A 19,579-nucleotide genomic window follows, 5' to 3' on the forward strand; every position below is an offset into this window, starting at 1 on the left:
GCTAGCATTTCCCCCACTTATAAATAAGATATTAATTTATCCTTTCAGTGTAAATGCTCCTTTACAGAGCACACGAGGAGAGGTCCAGGCTGAAAAAGCATTTCAGCCTATACTTAGGAAGACAAGGGAAGTAGAGACTCTGGTAAGCAGAGAGAGAATATGCTCAGTTCAGTTTTGGATGATTATTGCATTTTCTCGGGAGTGGAGGTTGGTTGATTAGGGTGAATGGCACCCTGCCCCACCAACTTCAGTCTGCCTTCAGTCAGGCCCCACCTGCCAGCCTTCTTGTTTACTCCCAATCCACTGCTTATCAGCTTCCTCCTTAGTCTCAGTGTTGCCCTTGTAGAACTCAGTGAGGATAGGAACAAAACTCGGAATTATTTGATTTTGCCTGTCATTGGCTCAGGCTCCATCTATGTTTGGCCTCTCGGCCTTCCACCCCATCAGTTCCAATGGGCACAGCCAACACTGTTTCTATGTTATGCAGAGCATGATTTCCAATCAGATTCGATGAAAATGCTACATATAGACAAGGCTGTGATAGCAGTAGATGTATCATTCATGCAGATTGACTGGTTAGCTTTGTCTAGAATTGCCCAGGAAAAATCGTTTAATTCATGGGTAGGCCAACTAAGGCCCGGGGGCCGGATCTGGCCCAATCGCCTTCTAAATCCGGCCCATGGACGGTTCGGGAATCAGCGTGTTTTTACATTAGTAGAATGTGCCCTTTTAAAATGCATCTCTGGGTTATTTGTGGGGCATAGGAATTTGTTCATTTTATTTTTTTCAAAATATTGTCTGCCCCCCCCCCAAGGTCTGAGGGACAGTGGACCGGCCCCCTGCTGAAAAAGTTTGCTGACCCCTGGAATTTGTTACTCAAACAGTGTACTTGTTAAGATGGATTTTTTTTCTGTTTCAACTGTGAACCTTTCCCAATACTATTTTTTTTTCTTTTTTAGTTGGTACTGGAATTAAAAGAGCAAAACACACTGCTTAAAACAGAAAAGGATGAGCTGAACCGTCGGATCCAGGACCAGGCCAAAGAGATAACAGGTAACCTTGGTTCAGAAGTTTGGTTTTGTTGATGGTTTTTGCATGCACAAACACATACACACACGCTCCCTTCTTCTCTCCCTTTTCTCTCCTCTGCTTTTTTTATCAATTAAGCAAAACTCTGTAACATGATGGGCCTCCACCTTTAATCACTGACCCCAAGGAACTCAGTATCAACACTCCCGGGAGAAAGAGTGAAATGGATTGTGCAAGCATCAAATTATCACTGTGCAGAAAGGCTGTCTCTCTCTTTTCCCCATCCATTATTTGAGGGTAGGATATTGCACTGGTTCAGGGCTAGAGGCAATATTGCATGGAGGATAAAATTTGCATAAGTGAGTCCTGAACCAGCCTTACTGCCTCATTTGCATAGCATTGGAGGAGTTGAATTGTGGGATTAGAATTTCTTTTTTTAAGAGAGCAGTTAAATGGACTCCGAGCCTCAGATATTGAACTGTAGTGACGCTAAAGAAGTTGCTTAAATCTTTCTGAGGAATTGACCATTCCACAGCTGGATGCACTAGCTGCTAATGTGGTTCAAGGACAGGAGCTTTGTAGCTGTACTGTTTCAAATCTGGTAGCTGGCCACAGTTCCTTACTTAGGCTGCAATCCTACACAAACCCACTTACCTGGGAGAAAACCCCAGTGTTCAGTAGGATTTCTGAATACTGAATACTGGTTTGATCCAGTATCACGTAACCTTCTTGCAAACAAATTGGAATGAATGCTCTTTAAATGTCTAACATTGTCTAATTTCCCTGCAAACAAATCAGGATGAATTCTCACTCACAGGTCTTCTGGAAGCAACCATAGTCTCTAGATACTAAAATGCATTGTTTCTTGCTGTACAAATGTAATACAGTCGTACCTTGGTTCTTGAACAGAATGCGTTCCGGGAGTCCGTTCGAATCCCAGAACCGTTTGAAAACCAAGGCATGGCTTCTGATTGGCTGCAGGAACATCCTGCAGCCAATCGGAAGCTGCGGCGGATGTTCGGCTTCCGAAAATCATTTGAAAACCAGAGCTCTCACTTCGGGTTTTGATCGTTTGGGAGCTGATTTGTTCGGGAGTCAAGGCGTTTGAGGTCCAAGGTACGACTGTATATGTCAATTTGGATTTCATACTTTGTTTTACAGAGGTCATGGAGAAAAGGTTCACCGAGGAGACAAAGCAGCTAGACCTGGATTTGAACAATGAAAGGCAGAGATATCAGAATCTGCTTCAGGAGTTCAGCCGGTTAGAGGAGCGCTATGATGACCTCAAGGATGAGATGAAGGTTATGGTGGTGAGTGCCTTAAAGAACCTGGAAAAGATTTCATTTGAAAAAGTTTCTACGCTGAACAAGATCTTCTCTAGCAGACATGGGTCTGGAAACACAGATTGCATCTGCACAGCTGAAAAGTAGTATGGGGGGGCGCAATTTGGAGTAGAAAGGCAGGAGATGCAGAGGCATTGCTTAATCCTTTACCAGCCCTAAACAACCTTTAAAGCCCTAAATGGCCCAGGTACTGTATACCTGAAGGAGCGTCTCCACTACCATCGTTCTGCCCGGACACTGAGGTCCAGCGCTGAGGGCCTTTTGCCGGTTCCCTCGCTGCGAGAAGTGAGGTTACAGGGAACCAGGCAGAGGGCCTTCTTGGTAGTGGCACCCGCCCTGTGGAACACCCTCCCAGCAGATGTCAAGGCAATAAGCAACTATTTTACTTTTAAAAGACAACTGAAGGTGGCCCTGTTTAGGGAAGTTTTTTATGTTTGATGCTGTATTGGTTTTAATATTCTGTTGGAAGCCGCCAAGAGTGGCTGGGGAAACTATATATATGTATAGGGGAATAAATAAATAAATAAATAATAATAATAATAATAATAATAATAATAATTATTATTATTATTATTACTATTATTATTATTATTATTCCACCCTGCTACTTTCCTAGTCCCTCTCTTGCATTTGTCTTCCCATGACTGAGACAAATCAGTCACCTGACTTCTACAAAGCACTCATGCATGAGATCTCTGGGGTTTGGAAGTGCAAAAGACAAACTCTAGAGCTATCATATTTTTCTGCCCACTTTTCTTTCTCCCCAGAGCATCTCCAAGCCTGGACACAAGAGAACTGATTCCACGCATAGTAGCAATGAATCAGAATACACCTATAGCTCTGAGATCACTGAGGCAGAAGAATTTCCAATGAGAACAGAGGTAAGATCAAAGAATACAAAAGAATCAGAGTCTACTTATAGCTTTGAGACCACCATGGATTTCCCCCACTTCAAATTGTAAATCACTACTGCAATATCAGTTTTTTACTATGCTGTTCTTATAGGAAAGGTATGCTATTTCTGTGGACTCAAGTGAATTTCTTTGAAATTGCGTATCTTGTTCCATGATAAACTGTATGCACATGTACTATGTTTGACATATAACTGATAGCCAGGGTTTAATGATAACATCCTTGCAGTCTAATTATAGCATGCATATATACAGCAGGGATAGTTCTGTAGATGCTGTGGAACTACAACTCCCATCAGCCCTAGCAAGCATGACCAGTAGTCAGGGGTGATGGAAGTTGTAGTCCAACAGCACCTGAAGGATGCCACATTGGCAACCCCTAATATACAGTTACCCATATCTGCTTGTCATGAGTAGCTTTTTGCTAGTCAGAATTAGAAGATGCTGTAGGAAGGAAAACTTGCAGCTGCAGGTAGTCAGCAGCTTTCAACCACATGTGAGTCCAACAATGTCATACTTATAACTTCAAACATGCGGAACTCCAGGGTTCCTAGGAACATTTTATGAAAATTACTTCTGTAAGGCAGTGTTTTTCAACCTTTTTTGGGCAAGGGCACACTTTTTTTTATGAAAAAAATCACGAGGCACACCACCATTAGAAAATGTTAAAAAATTTAACTCTGTGCCTATATTGACTATATATAAAGTAATTCTCTTGAATAGGAATCAAATAAACACAATTTTTCCCACGGCACACCAGGCAACATCTCGCGGCACACTAGTGTGCCGCGGAACAGTGGTTGAAAAACACTGCTGTAAGGAACTGCTACTTCAGGATTCTTTTATACTGGTATCAGGAAACTTGTGTTTTGTGGACTTGGGATTTCTGAAAATTCTGATGGGTCTGAACTCCTCCTGCTATCCAAAATTTACCACTCTGAGAATTCAAGAAATGAATAAGCCAACAAAGCAGGCAACAGAGCATTGCATCTTGAACCAATTAGTGGTTTAAAATTTTGCAAAACATTGAACTAGCATGTTGTTTGGGCATTATGTTCAGATAGGTGTCTTGACATGTTCAGATATGTGTCTTGGCATCACAATATGGGTGAGCCCTTGAAATTTACTGGGATCAGATATTGTAACTTGTAAGGTAGTTTTCCAATTTAGATGAATTGTTATCTTGGTGATAGGGAGGGAGAGAGAGAGAACTATTTTTGAAGGGTACATTTTTAATGGTGGCTTGCTCTGCATTTTAAGTACTAGAAGGTTTGGGATATTTCCAGAATGATTACTCAGCTATGTTACTGCCTTAGGAAATGAGTATCAGTTATGAATAATTCAAATGTTGCTGCAGCTGCTTGATAATGGTTATACAGAACTAAATGAAAAATATTGGATGCTTATGGATGCATTATATTTTTTATGGTGGTGGAATTCATAAGCTGTTTTGTCTTATTTATTATTTGCTGCATATGGGTTTTAAAACAAGGAAAAGGAACCAAATACTTGCTCCATAGAAGCACAAACTTGCTGCGTTGGTTCTTGAAGGAGATGTTCCTCCAGCCATTTCTTGGGATAAGATTTCGCTTTCTGCTTGGCATAAGCCCCTGTTGTCCCCTCTCTTGCTAAAGAAGCACTACCTGGCCAGATAACCACCTGACAAGACACACAGGAAGATTTTCTATTCTTTCCCTGTAATCATGGCACTCAAGAACACAATCACTTGAAAGTGGGCAAAGTTTTTAAGGCAATTAATTGGTCCAGGACGCGTCTTGCCCACTTTGTCAGCTTAGGTACTAGGTATGACCCAGACAACAAGCACTCTCACAACTCAGCAGAACTCCCTTCCATCCAATAGGCAGCTTTGTGATTGGTGTTATTGTTTCAGCCTATTCTCATACACCTGGGGGAAACTGATACAAAGGCGCTGGGAAGAACCTGTTGTGTCTTTGAAATGCAAGCTGCCCTCCTTACTTCCATGCTGTTCTTCTGTTTGGGTCAGTGGTGGTGACTCTGAGAACACCCACTAGGAAAGAGGGCAGCTGAGTTTTTCACTCCTCTCTTATGAGTGCTTTGTGCACAGCTTCAGAGTAACAACAAATAACTTCCAGTAGCACCTTAGAGACCAACTAAGTTTGTTCTTGGTAAGAGCTTTCATGTGCATGCACACTTCTTCAGATGCACACAAAAGCTCATACCAAGAACAGACTTAGTTGGTCTCTAAGGTGCTACTGGAAGGATTTTTTTTTTATTCTTAACAAATAACTTCTCAGCCATCCCCATTTCTCATCCTGTTGAACTGTATAGCTAGGGCTCTAGTCAGTACATAGAAAGATGCCTGGTATTGTTGACTTCCTCAACCTGGTGCTCTCCTGATGTTTGGGGCTACAACTCAACGCAAACTGTGGCTGATGAGAGTTGTAGTCCAAAGCAATTGGAGGACTGCAGGCTGAGGAAAAGTGACAGTGACAGTGACTCTCTAGCCTCTCAAACTTTTCCAAATACCTGCTGCTTGATCTTTTTGCACAAAAATGTCAGGAATTGAACCTTGCACCTTTGCCGTGCACAGCATGTGCTCTACCATTGGCAGCCGTGTGGAAGCATTTTGCTAGATAATAAGCTATAGCTGATGCCTACAGACCAAGAGGGATGCTGATTTGTTCTGTTTTTCTTGTTTATTTTCTTTTCCCCTGAACTTTGTAGCTTCCCAAAGTAGGGGTGAAACCTTCTGTGCTCCCCAACCATTGTTCTTTGGATGCTAGCTGGAAAAAGGCTAGCTGAGGAACAGGGCGCTATGAGGAGGAACAGGGCATTTTTATACCCCACTTTTTAAATTTGCATGGGGGTGGCCAGAGGCAGGAGTTGCACAGTTCCTGTAGGGAAAGTGAACCTTAAGCTTTTCTCCATTTTCTTCAAACTTGACAAGACATACTGTATCATACTGAAAAAAATACATTGAGGACTGTTTAAGTTTGTGTGGAGACCAGTCCTCTGTGCCATAGTTTCCCCATTAACATAAAGTATATTTCATATCCTAGGTGGTCTGCCATGTGTTGAGTAGTATGCAATAGGCTGTTGTGTTTCCTAATTAACTGATATCACTAGGGTATGAAATCAGTTGGTTATATGACCACTCCTTTGTGTTTTCGATAGGCCACACACAAATGCAAAGATGAGCACATGCTGTCTTTGAATACCCAACCAAGTCATGCATTTCTGGGTATACGGAAATACTTCCAATTGCTTTCACATTTCACCGTGCTAAGTCATCTAATAGTAGATCCAAGTTTTTAAGCAATGGTGTTTATCTCACTGCTCTTTGGTTACAGAAACTTACTGTGCTTATTATTTTCTTTGAAACTAACTGCAAACCTACTCTTTTTTTCCCTCCCCTCCCCTTTCAAACAAATAAGAAGGAAAGGTATGATTGGTCACAGACCTTAAACCTTCTAGTTAGTTACTAGTCTTCTGCCTTTAAGGCTTTAGGGTAGATGCTTTTTTATATTAGATTTATTTATCAAAATGACTTTTTAAAGTTGTGATTTCTAAAATAACATCTGGAAAATTCTGGATGCCAGTAAGTAGCTCTCCTAATCAAGTAACATTTATATACTTCTAGTCATTCCTTCCCTCCCACCCTTGCTTCTAAGGGACAGTCTGCATGTTAACATGCTCAGTTGGAACCAGCTTGGAAAAGCATCCCCATGCTGTTGCCTTCATGTGGTGTGGTTCTTCCATTTTGCATGGACCGTTTCCCTACCAATCCCCTTGTCCATGGCAACAGCTGATGCTGTTGGAGATACTCTTCATGCCAGGTGAAAGAACCATGCCCCACACTTTATGCTTTTGTTATGAAGGAACCATCATGCAGAGTCTGTTTCCAGCTTTCTCCTCAGGATGATAGCTAATATGCAGACTGTCCCCCTCCCCACAAAAACCTCCCTTTTTGTAACTTGGAAACATTCTGACTTGCCCACGATTTCCCTTGAATCAGGAGCCAAGCGAGAAGAAAGCACCTCTGGACATGTCTCTATTCCTCAAATTACAAAAACGGGTTTCAGAGCTGGAGCAGGAAAAGCAGTCCTTGCAGGATGAGCTGGACAAGAAAGAGGAACAAGCTCTCCGAACCAAGGTCAAGGTAAAGACCAAAATGGTTTGGCTTTGTTTATAATATAGCTATCCCTAAATACTGGTGAAATTTGGGGTCTTATTCCAGCAATGGTGTCCTGGTAAAAAGGCTGAAGATCTATGCTTGTCAGAATACAGGAGAGACATACCTAAGGCAAGATGCAGGCAGTAACGCCTGAGTGCTTCTCTGGCTTTCCCATGTGGTGTCTTTATTGTGTCAAAAGGCTGCAGTTGTGTGCTCTTTAATTCTGCATTGTGTTGATTGATTAATTGGTGTTGGAGGCTCAGAGGGTATCCTTATTTTTAAGGACATTTTGCTTCCATGAGTAACTCCTGTGAACCTTAAAAATTGATTTGTTCCTGAACCTTCCTCTTACTTTAATTTTACATTACGTTAATCAGCTAAACTGTCCATTTGGGAGGGGGCATTTTTAAGCATGGGAGGTTACTCTAGGCCATTCCCCGTACTCTTGGCATCTGTCTTCTGGTTGAGGTTGGTGTCTAGACTTGCTTGACTACATGAAGTGGCAGCCACAGTGTAGTGTCTGGGAATATGCAAATTGGACTGTGGCTTGTCTTTACAGTGCCTTTGTAGAGCACTATTGAACTTAGCAAGACTTGGTTCTGACCATATAATGCATAGGATTGCACTGTTAGAGAGGTTTTTTCAAAGTTGGAGGACTTCCACTACAGACTAGATCCTGATTCCTATTATGTGTGGTTTTAATTGCCTCAGCTGTGAATATTTATGAACTATAAAAGCAATATTAGTACCAGATACACCAATAACATTGTATCACACACACTCCCCAAAAAGTTTGTAAAATTAATCATGCTGTTCTTCCTGCTAATTTTCTGTTTTGCAGATGTAGATAGTTCTGGCCAAAGGATAAAAGTTTATCTCTGTCTTTTGTTTCCCCAGGAGGAAGAAAGGCCTCAGATGAGAGGTGCAGAATTGGAGTATGAATCACTTAAGGTAATTCTGAGTTTTTAAAGTGACCCAATCCTATACATTACCCTAAAATAGCCATGTTAAAATTAAAAAAGCATATTACAATAGTATTTACAGAAGATTTTGTGTGTTCACAGTGTTTCACACACACCATATACAGTAATACAGTAATCATTACCAGAACACCGTAAGAGAGGCTAGCTAACGATCGGTGAAGACTTTCCCCACAAACCCCACTCCAAACCTTTCTAATTTGCGTTAAGGTTGCTGGTGAATGAGAGAGCAACTGTGTTTGTGTTCCTCCCCCTTTGCTTCAGCGCCAAGAGCTTGAATCTGAGAATAAGAAACTCAAGAATGAGTTGAATGAGTTGAGGAAGGCCCTGATGGAAAAGAGCGCTCCTAACGTCACTGCCCCTGGTGCCCCAGCGTATAGGGTCCTCTTGGATCAGATGACCTCTGTCAGTGAGGAGCTGGAAGTACGTAAGGAGGAAGTCCTCATTCTAAGGTCCCAACTCATGAGTCAGAAGGAGGCAATTCAGCCTAAGGTAAGTAGCAGAAAGAAAAATTGGACTTAACGTGAATTTTGATGAGAGAGCAGTTTGCTTAAGCAGTGTAGCTTTTTCTCTCCCCAGCAGAATCCATTGTTGACCTGAGTGTGCATCTGGATGCTGCCATGGAGAGGGGGAAATTTGACTCCACCCTCTCCTGCAACACCACTGGCTGCATGTGAGGTGCACCAGCTTTGAAAGGAAATCACACCATAGTCTCCTGCACTGTTGGAATACTCTCGGTGCTGTTGAAATAACATGATGTAAAATAACATGAAATAATGGAGGTGGGGAACCTGTATTGCCCGCCAGATGTCGTTCTACTGCAGCCCCCTATTGCAACTTAGCCAGCCTGACCAACGTTCAGGGATTATGTGGGCTGCACTGCAATAACACATGGAAGGCCTCGGCTCCCTTTCCCTGATTTTGTAACGATAGATGCAGTTAAAATATGATTGTCACCAGTAATGGCAGCAGAACTTGCCAGCAGTATAGGCAAGAAGCTTGATTTGTTTGGAAAGTTGAACATATGGTAGAGAAGTGTCTGGGAGCCTCAGTTAATACCATCTAGCAGGTATCACTTTCACAGCAGCAATTGGATAAACAGCACATAGTTGAAGAAAAGATGTGCACCTCCCATGTATGATGTAATGTGTTGTGATGGTGTTGTGCATGAATGATTGTATGTCTGTAGGTTTGATTTGCATAATCTCTTTTTTGAGGAGGAAGAGTTGTTTAAATCAGGTTCATGCAGGTGTGGATGTATGCGTAGTTACCTCCTCTCTCTCTCTCTCTCTCTCTCTCTCTCTCTCTCTCTGTGTGTGTGTGTGTGTGTGAAAGAGAGAGAGAGAGAGAGAGAGAGAGAGAGAGAGAGAGAGAGAGAGAGATGGAACTCGGTATGAACGGAGCAGTCTGTTTCAAAGTGATATTGGAACCGACTTGCAAGTCTTCTGGTGGTACATGCACGAGTTCATACAGGAGACTTGCAAATAAAAAGGGAAACTTGTGATCTTTAATGAGAACAAATATGAGTAACTAGGTTTGTTTGTTCCTTTCCCTGCTTGCAAATGGTTTACCAGGATGACAAGGTAAGCTGATTTTCTTCTTGTTTGTTTGTTAAAAACATTTATGTGCCATGCTTCATTTAAAAAATAATGATTCAGGGCAGGGTACCAGAAAATATCAGAACAAAAATACATTAAAATCCAAAATTACAATACATTAAAAAAGCAACAACCATCCAATAAATGGTCAGTTTATTTTAATTGCTAGAATTTTCACTGAACACAGCATGTACTGGTAACTGGTTGATGTGCTTAAGCAATCGCAGAGTTTACATATGTGTAAATGACACATACTGTTTTAATGTGCATTCTTCATATTATAAAAGTGAATTTTTTGACTTCTTATATGACCAAGGATCTTTGAGAAATGGATCTCCATAAGAAGGTGCAGGCTTCTTCATGGGTCTCACAATCAGCCTGGTTTCTTGCATTTTGGTTGGGCAACAACAGTGCTGCTTTTATTCATTCCTTAAAATTTTTTATTTGTACACCTCCTTCAAGGAACTCAAGGCAGCCTGTCTGCCCTATACCCATTTTATCCTTGCAACAAACTTATGAAGTATGTTAGACCGAGAGAGAGAGAATGAGTGTCCCCGGGATCATTTGGTGAGCTTCATAACTGCATGAGAATTTGAAGTTGGCACCCACCAGTGCTACTCCAATACACACTATATAAACTGCCCAAGGAATTTCTATGGTGTGAGAAAAATAAATAATAATGACTAAACCGTTAGAGCATAAGAAAAGTATTGCTGGATCAGGCCAAAGGCCCATATTATTCAGCATTCTGTTCTCCAAGTGGTCAACCTGATACCTATAGGAAGCCTAAAAGCAGGACAGAAACACCAATGGCATTCTCTTTGCTTGCATTTCCCAGCAACTGCGATTCAGAGGAATGACACCTCCATTACTGGAAGTGGTATACAGCTATCATATTTAGCAGCCATTGATAGCCTCGTGACCTTGCCTAATTGCTTTCTGAATATGTCCAAGTTGGCAGCCATCACTACATCCTGTGGCAGCAAATTCCACCAGTTTTAACTATGTACGGCATGAAGAACACCACTATGTGTATAGGCCACACACGTCCTTCCCACAAAAAAACTCTTTTTTTAAAAAAAAGACTAATGAGGAAATGTAATTAACGAATAGAAAGAGAACCTACTCAGTTGATGCTGACACAAAACCCCACATCCACACTATACAAAAGAATATAAGCCTCACCACACAACCCCTTCTTCCCCAACCTTATACTGTACTTATACTGTCTCACAACTAATGTAGCTGATCTGTAAGAAAGACTGTACAACCTGAAAAAAGAGACAAGGCATGTACTTTTGTAAACCAAGAAAATCTTTAATAAAAATATATTTTTTAAAAAAGACTTCAGGTAATCTATTTTGTGCAACTGCTTTCTGTTAATTCATTCCAGAACACCATGACAGACTCCACAATCCTTTTAGAGGATGTACAGAAGATGAAGGACAAAGGAGAGATAGCCCAGGCGTATATTGGTCTGAAGGAGACAAACAGGTATGTGTGCATTTACATTGTGTATCTATTTTGTACAGTTTGCTTCTTCCCTTGGCTGTAAACAAAACAGAATATCAGTAATAATAATAATTAACTGCTCGGTGCTACTTGTGCAGTGGTTCTAATTTGCATTAGAAGAATAGAAGTTGTTTTTTTTCTGGTTTAAGGAATTTGGAACAATGCTGTCTTATCTGAATATATCCTACTAATTTAATTTTCTCAGGCAAGTTATCACATATACTTCCATTAACTTAGACTGCAGTTCTATACACGGGTGCAATCTCTGTAGAACTCACTGGGGTGCTATCGTGTGCACCTCTTGAATTATGTGGATAATCAGAGGATACCTAGAAGCATTCAACCACAAGTGCCATATATACTAATGTTAGCCAGAATCATGATTGTGAAAGTTCAAAAGGTTACTAATAAGCCTAACAAGAAAGAGTTTAGTTAGGAATCTATGGAAGCAGTTGACTTTGAAGCTGACAATAAAGTTATGAACATATGGGGAGTATAAAGAAATATTAAATAGTTGCAGGCCAGTTGTGCAATATATAATAAAAGAGCTTGGAATAGCTAGGACTGCAATATAGCAAAATATGAAATATTTGTTATCTATATACAGTGGTGCCCCACTAGACGAATGCCTCGCAAGACGAAAAACTCGCTAGACAAAGGCATTCGTCTAGCGGAAGGCAGCCCCGCAAGACGAAAAAGTCTATGGGGCTGCCTTGCAAGACGAAAATTTTCCGTCTTTTTTTTTTCGTCTAGAGAAAGCGCGGCTTCCATTGCCACTTTGCTAGACGAAAAACCCGCTAGACGAAAATTTTCGCAGGACGAATTATTTTCGTCTAGCGGGGCACCACTGTATTTATATTTAGGCATATTTTTGTCACACATATACTTTTATGTGATTTCAGTATTTGGAATTTATTAGGAGCTTGAAGATGAAATGATTAAAGAAAGAATAATAAAACATTTAAAAAATGAACCCACTGGGACTGACTTCTGTGTACACATGTATAGAATTGCACTGTTAGACTACGATCTTATGCACATTTTATATAGCCATAAGTCCCACAGAACTTAGTGGGGCTTGCTTCTGAGCAAACATGGATAGGGTTGCACTGCTGAAAAGTTTAGAATTGCAGTTGTGGAGACGAAGGTTCCCCCTTTTTAATAACACTTACTCAACTTGCGTTGTCCTTTTAATTAGCATGCTACACCATCACCATCATGTATCCCTTTTTGTGTTTTTGCATTTAAAAACAAAACAAAACAAAACAATTTGCTTGGAAGATCATCTCTTCAGGACTATCATATGCTGAATGAGGACGGAGAGCTGTGGCTGGTATATGAAGGGCTAAAACAAGCCAACAGGTTACAAGACTTCTCAGGGCGGATCTTCTTGCGTTCTCTCTCTCGTGTTACTAACATGCTGTGGACCTGCTTTTGCAATGCTGTTTCTTATAGTCATTTAACAAGACTGAATGGATTTATTAAAACAAGGGAAGAATGGAACCCCCCAAGGCTGGCACGTCAAATCAGGCTCAGCATCGGCAAGTGGCATGGTGGGACATTAGCTGGGCCCCACAATCTGGTAGAGGTCCACTATTGACCTGTTACATCCCAGATTTGCTGCGGTGGAAGTTCTGAATCATAAAAATAAAGATGAAGATGTGTCTGAGCTACAAATAATAAGACTTAGGACTTACACCTACATATAATAAGACTTAGGACTTATAGCAGGAGAGGGCTTGTAGTGATGGTAGCTGATTCTCCTTCTTAGCCAGTCAGCTCAGCTTGTCCACCCTCTCCCTGTGACAGCAAGGAAAAGAGGAGGAGGAGAAGCCACTGTTGGCCATCCACCTGCTTCCTGTTGATTTTTGTTTTCTTATGTGAAAACTTGGTGGCTAAAGGGCAAGAACCCAGCTCTCAGAGAGCCCCCCAAATCCTGGAGCCTGTTAAAAATGTCTACAAGCCATATTATTACATACACTGTCAACCCCCCCCCCCAAACAAATGACTAATGGCGGTCTGCTCGCTGTCTCCCCCCCCCCCAGCTGTATGGCGGTTGAGTGGGAGGAAGCAGGCAGACTCCAGAGACCCCGCAGTGCACCACGCCCCTATGGGCGGCTTGCCCCTGCCCCTGGGTGCACCACCCCAAGTGCTCAAGTGGCTTCCTCTGCTGCTGGCCCCCACTTCTCAGTTTGCACTGAATTTAGTTACTTTAGCATTCAAGTGATTAGAGTAGTTCATTGTACACTTTTACCAAACAAATTAACCAACATAGGTTTTTTTGTTTTTTTTACAAATGCTATTTTAACCAGTGTCTTTTCTTTTCTTGTGCTAACAAAACACTAAACATTAACTACTGTGTTTGTAAGTCTGCTAGACGCTAACTTGCGAGTAGTTTCCATGCTGCAGAGTAAGCGAGGGAAGAGGTGGCTCCGTAGCTCTTGTTTCTTTTGTCCATGTTCTAGAAGCGAAAGGTTCTAGAGCAAGGGCCAGAGAAATGAAAGGTAAATTATTCATATTTACCTTTTAAGTGCTTGGTCAATGTAGCTGTTAGCTGGTCTGCTTAGGTCTGTTTAAACCCTGAAAGTGTGTCTGATGGAGCCGCTCAGCTTGAGGTATGTGCTCATTTGTAGAAGATGCAATTTTAGCATTAATCTCAGTACTCCAGCGTCCCCCATTCATTTCCTCTGTTCCTTCCCTCCTATAATTCACAAGCAGCAAATGAATTATTTGTTCACGTGCCCAAGCCCACACAGTGAATCAGCAGCACAGTCAGCATGATACTTTATTGCTTCCATCCATATCCCCCTAGCAATACCTTTACTACATTCTTTTAGTTTTTTTGGTGGGATACTTCAGCTTCTCTCTGAGCAGCATAAAGAAGACTTCCTCCTTTATGGGCTTGTTATGTGCCTTCACTTAAATAAACCATGATTGGCATGTCTTTTTGAGGTTGCAAGGGTGTTTATGGATTGATTAACAAAGCCTTGAGTCAGAAGAACCAGAGACAGCCCAAGATACTGCTGCATGCCTGAGGCAGAAAATCCAAATGCCTCTCCACCCCTCTCCCAGAAGTGGTAAAATATAATGTTAAAGTAAATATTATTACCCTCGCAAATGGTGCCCAAAAACCTCTTGCCTGAAATGGTACAGGCTTTGTAATTATGTATAGTAGAGATCCTTTAAACAAACATGAAGCCAAGACATTATAAACCCAAGTCAATGTTCATTTTGCTATACATCTCATTGTTAGGCAAATGGGATTTTGGTCCAAATCACTTAAATGGGTTTAAAGAGTACTCTCTGGTTTTCTTTCTTTGTCCATATAAATGGGCAGCTATATGTACACTTGAGCTTTGATATCAATCTTTCAGTATTTAGTCCTTTGGTGACCATCTTCAACACAAGATTCTTAAAAAAAGTGTTTTCCTTCTTTCTCCTCATCTCCCCCTTTTCTCTCCGCCTCCCCCAAATGCCCCCTTTTTTCTGTGGCTTTGTAGGCTTTTGGAATCTCAACTGCAGTCTCAGAAGAGGAGCCATGACAATGAACTGGAAGCCCTCCGTGGAGAGATTCAGAGTTTGAAGGAAGAGAACAATCGCCAGCAGCAGTTGTTAGCGCAGAACCTGCAGCTGCCCCCAGAAGCCCGTATAGAAGCTAGCCTACAACATGAGATCACCCGCTTGACTAATGAAAACCTAGTAAGACAAATCTTAATAAACTGTGTGTGTGTGTGTGTGTGTTGAGAAGTGCTGTCATTGCAAGCACGTGTGCGATAGGTTTTGAAGACAGCGACTGCCTCCAAAGCAAGATTCAATGCCTTGATTCTTCAGGTCTTCAGAAGGAGGGAGGAAGTGGCTTTTCTTGCTTTGGCGACTTACTTATGTTCTTCTAAGGATGGTGAATAAAACTTGATGAGATTCTCTCTGGTTTTGGAAGTCTTAAGGCAGGGAGAAGATGAGAGATTCCAGTTCTCATCAGTCTCAGACAGGATGTCTAATAGAGGACCACAGTTTCCCCAGCCCTGCCTAGTGGCATTTTTAGACTATTGAGCGGGGGGGGGGGGGGGGCAGCATTCCAGTTTCCCAATTTTTCCTGAGTGCAACTCATACTTACAAAGTTATAAAAGGAAGGCCCCTTTGATCACTGTATTCATGACCTCTGAATAGGTTCCCTATCATCCAGATGCTACTGGTTAGTCCTGAAGCTATTGCAGTACTCCTGCAGAATAGCCAAATAATAGAATAGCCAGTTGCACAAAAAACATCAAGCCTTTTTCAAGTCCCGTCTTGTAGGCTTGCACCTTCCGTTGCTGCTACTTCAGTTATTTTAGGGGAGGAGGTGTGTTTTCAGGGATTGGAAAGCCAAACTTTGGCCAGTATTTTAGCAGGAGATTAGCATATCCAGTCAAGAACTCCGGCTGGCCCAGTGCTTGTCCCTCCTCCATACAGACCCAGTGCCAAGCTATGGTAGGTGTGTTGTATTCTCCTCTGGAGACAATTCTCTTCCTCAGCAAGCTTCCCATATCTAGCTTTGAGGTATTGGCATTCTTGCATTTCCACAACATCAAGTTTTCCTGCTGGTGCTTCATGAAGATTAACCCCATAATAACCAGTATTCATTATCATTCTTCAAACTTTGCCATTGTCTGTAGCATTGTTTATCGTATAGCCTAAGTTCTTAGACAGCTTAATTGCAGTTGTACATGCCAACGCCATGCTGCAAGGGCTACATTCCTTGATGTATCTGCTGAAAGAAACTTTTAAAAAACCACACTTTTATTGATTTTCAAAGGAATGACTAAGAGTTTATATAACTGTCCATCCTTCTGAGGAAAATCCAAGGCAATCAGATAGTTGAAAAGTGGAAACTAAACAGCTCGTAGCTCCAGCATTTGAACAGAAGCACACAGTTTCTGATGTTGCCCCAAATGTGTAAACCACTTAGAAGGGGGATTAGTCCTTCCAGCCTTCACTTTTTTCAGAAGAGTCCTCCATATCCATTTTTATCTTTTTCTGTGGTATGACATGAGAATCGACCACCATGAGCCAGCTGGCGAAAATATTCCTGGCAGCACCCATTCTGAAGGTAGTAATCACTGAATGTTGTTGAGGCATTTTTATTTTCCGCCTGCTTGTGAGGTATATATTTTAAATCCATATTTTTCAGGGGTTCTTATAGTAATAAATGGACCAGAAAACTTCCCTCCCCTCTGTTGTGTGCATCTTAAAGGCTGTGACTTTTGCATCCTGGTCTGTAGGGAGATTGACGCTGTTTTAATAGCCTAGTCTCAAAATCAATGTAGCTGAGCTTGCCTTTTCTTCTGAAGTTTGTTGACATGCTAGCGCCTTTAAAGAATTGGAAGAACCTATACTTTATACCTGTTTTTTCAGTATTATGAGGAGTTATATGCAGATGATCCCACGAAGTGTCAGTCGTACCGGATTTCACTTTACAAACGGATGATTGTATGTACTGTGTACATTGTGCCAACTCTCTTTCTTTGTTTGCTACTCTGGAGCACTAACTGAAGATCAGCTGGCTGCCTTGTCCACTGTTGAAGGACATCCTTTTCAGAAAACTTCCTCAATGTCATTCCTCTCCCAAGAGCTTTCTGTTGTGTCATTTGTGTCAGCATCTTTGTTACTAATATGAACACAGCAGCATGACTGAAGCAGACTCTTAGCTGTACACTTTGCTTTCTGAATTAAGAGATTCCAGATTTGCTCTTAGATAAGCATTTAGATCAGGCATAGGCAAACTCGGCCCTCCAGATGTTTTGGGACTACAACTACCATCATCCCTAGCTAACAGGACCGGTGGTCAGAGATGATGGGAACTGTAGTCTCAAAACATCTGGAGGGCTGAGTTTGCCTATGCCTGATTTAGATGGCATCCCTCAATATTAAAACTGGTATCTAGTGGTACCAAAAACATTGGGGGAATTGTTGGGGGAGGCTAGGCAATAATATAATTCTGAATTATTAGTAGAGGGTGGTGTTAAAATGTAATTTGAAGAACGATACACTTCAGTCTTCCAACTTTGCAAAAACTGGTTCAAATGTTGTTGGGGTTTGTTTGTTTTTGCTCCTTTGGTTCTGCCCAGAGTAGGAGGGGGCTTCAGACTTCACACTCTTTCCTCAACTCTCCTCTGCATGTCTATAAAGTACCGGTAATAAGTGGTTGTGGAATCTCCATAAGCCTGAAAGAGGCAAGCCAATAGAACAGAGTTGGAAAACCTATGTCCTTGGAGGCTAACTTACACCATCCCTGACCATTGGCCATAGTGGCTGGCTGGGAGATGGGAGTCCCAGGTCACATGCATGGCATACATTCAAAGCACATTCATACCACTTGTCGTGGCTTCCCAGAAAGAACCTAGAAAGTGGGATGTAGATACAGTGGTACCTTGGTTTACGAGCTTAATCCATTCCGGAAGTCCATTCTTAAAGCCATTCTTAAACCGAGGTGCGCTTTCCCTAATGAGGCCTTCCGCTGCCAGTGCCCTTCCACCGTTTGGCTTCCATTCGTAAACCGAGGTAAAGTTCACTAACTGATTCCGGTTTTGCGGAGTTCGTATACCGAATAGTTCGTAAACAGGGCTGTTCTTAAACTGAGGTACCACTGTATGTTGGTAACCATAAAATGTGCCTGCGGAAGAATTCTGTGTCTGTCATGCTGCACATGTTTCAACATACTTTATATAATTGTCTTGCTTATGTTCTAGGCAGTGTGCAGGCTTGCGAACTTCAGCCAGATGGCAGCATTGCCTTTCAGCTGTGCTCAGCTCCTCTTGTAGCACTAACAGTATTGGTTCTGCTCTGTCTGTCGTTATAGATGGCACTTTTAAGTACCTAATCCTCCCCTCTCAACTTTTATTGCTTAGGATTTAATGGAGCAGCTTGAAAAACAGGACAAGACCGTTCGCAAACTGAAAAAGCAGCTTAAAGTCTATGCAAAAAAGATTGATGAACTTGAAGGTACGGTATCTGTATGTTGTCAAACTGTTTTTTCTCTCTTGTCTGGCGGCGCAAACGTTGACCTGTTTTACTATATGAAAGAGGCAATAAGTCTTCAGCTGTTGACAAGTAGATGCAATAACTAGAAAAATGTTGAACTTGTGTGTATATGCACATGATAGTATCCCAAAATAGTAATTAATGTGAATATGCTAAGGAAAGGGTATGGATTATCTTGGGATCTGAGTGCAAATGGGTTGTGAGTTGAAATTCATTTCGTTCTCTGTTTACTAAAGGGCAGTGTTTGACTTTTGCCAAGAGCAAGTACTTCAAACAAGAACAGCTGGCTAATAAGAAGGCTCCCATTTCTTTTGAAATATGAGAATGTGGTGCCTCAGAATCTATAGTAATTTTTTTTGCTTATTGATTCCACCCCCCTCCCTCCCTACGATGGCCATCTCAGAAAAGACTTTGTTTGTTTGTTTGTTTGTTTGGATTCTTACCCACCTTTTAGCACAAAGTCCCAGAGTGGGTTACAGCAATAAAATACACAATTATATAAGAAATGAAACAGCTACAACCTTAAAACAAGTGAGATAACAATTAAACATATGAAAATAATAGAAACATTTAAAAACAACCCCACAGTTAAAAGCAGCTGTGGTATGGATGCAGACCAGGATAAATATATCCACTTAGAAGGTTTGCTGAAAGAGGGAGGTGCCAAAAAGGCAACAGAGATGGCGCCTTCCTACTATGTAACAGGAGGGAATTTCCAAGGGTAGCAAATTAAGAGCCCACAGTGGCATTGGAGCTAGAATCCCTGAGTTGATGCATGGATTTCACTTTTAGAACTGCAATCAGGAGAGCTAGCACTTGCACCAGGAGAACTGGGAGGTTAGAGTACAATCCTAGCACCACTCAGATCTTAATAGTGAGGAAGGGTTGTTAGGATGGTGCAAATTGGTGCATGGTCTGCTCCCCACCACCTTCCAGTGGTTCTCCCACTGATGCTAGGAAGTGGAAGGAGCCAAAACAGGGAGTTGTTCGTGCCATTGGCTTTGGACCCACTTAATCCAGATCCTGGGAATCC

At 41.7% G+C, this 19,579-nt stretch overlaps 1 protein-coding gene across 5 annotated transcripts in view; it reads left to right on the top strand.

Annotated features, from left to right (window-relative positions):
• Nucleotides 1–19,579, top strand: part of MYO5A (myosin VA) — a 112,853-nt gene that overhangs the window by 81,466 nt on the left and 11,808 nt on the right. For 2 of the 5 annotated variants that reach the window (XM_033167224.1, XM_033167222.1), the window contains exons 23-33: nucleotides 960–1,053; nucleotides 2,191–2,339; nucleotides 3,140–3,253; nucleotides 7,281–7,424; nucleotides 8,337–8,390; nucleotides 8,684–8,911; nucleotides 9,994–10,002; nucleotides 11,411–11,511; nucleotides 12,811–12,891; nucleotides 15,030–15,228; nucleotides 18,414–18,507. In XM_033167224.1, the coding sequence (XP_033023115.1) occupies nucleotides 960–1,053; nucleotides 2,191–2,339; nucleotides 3,140–3,253; nucleotides 7,281–7,424; nucleotides 8,337–8,390; nucleotides 8,684–8,911; nucleotides 9,994–10,002; nucleotides 11,411–11,511; nucleotides 12,811–12,891; nucleotides 15,030–15,228; nucleotides 18,414–18,507 (1,267 nt within the window). The remainder of the gene's footprint in view (nucleotides 1–959; nucleotides 1,054–2,190; nucleotides 2,340–3,139; nucleotides 3,254–7,280; nucleotides 7,425–8,336; nucleotides 8,391–8,683; nucleotides 8,912–9,993; nucleotides 10,003–11,410; nucleotides 11,512–12,810; nucleotides 12,892–15,029; nucleotides 15,229–18,413; nucleotides 18,508–19,579) is intronic. The other 3 variants (XM_033167225.1, XM_033167223.1, XM_033167226.1) reach the window with 3 other exon arrangements.

Source organism: Lacerta agilis, chromosome 13 (genome assembly GCF_009819535.1).
Source record: "Lacerta agilis isolate rLacAgi1 chromosome 13, rLacAgi1.pri, whole genome shotgun sequence".
Taxonomy (NCBI): Eukaryota; Metazoa; Chordata; class Lepidosauria; order Squamata; family Lacertidae; genus Lacerta; species Lacerta agilis.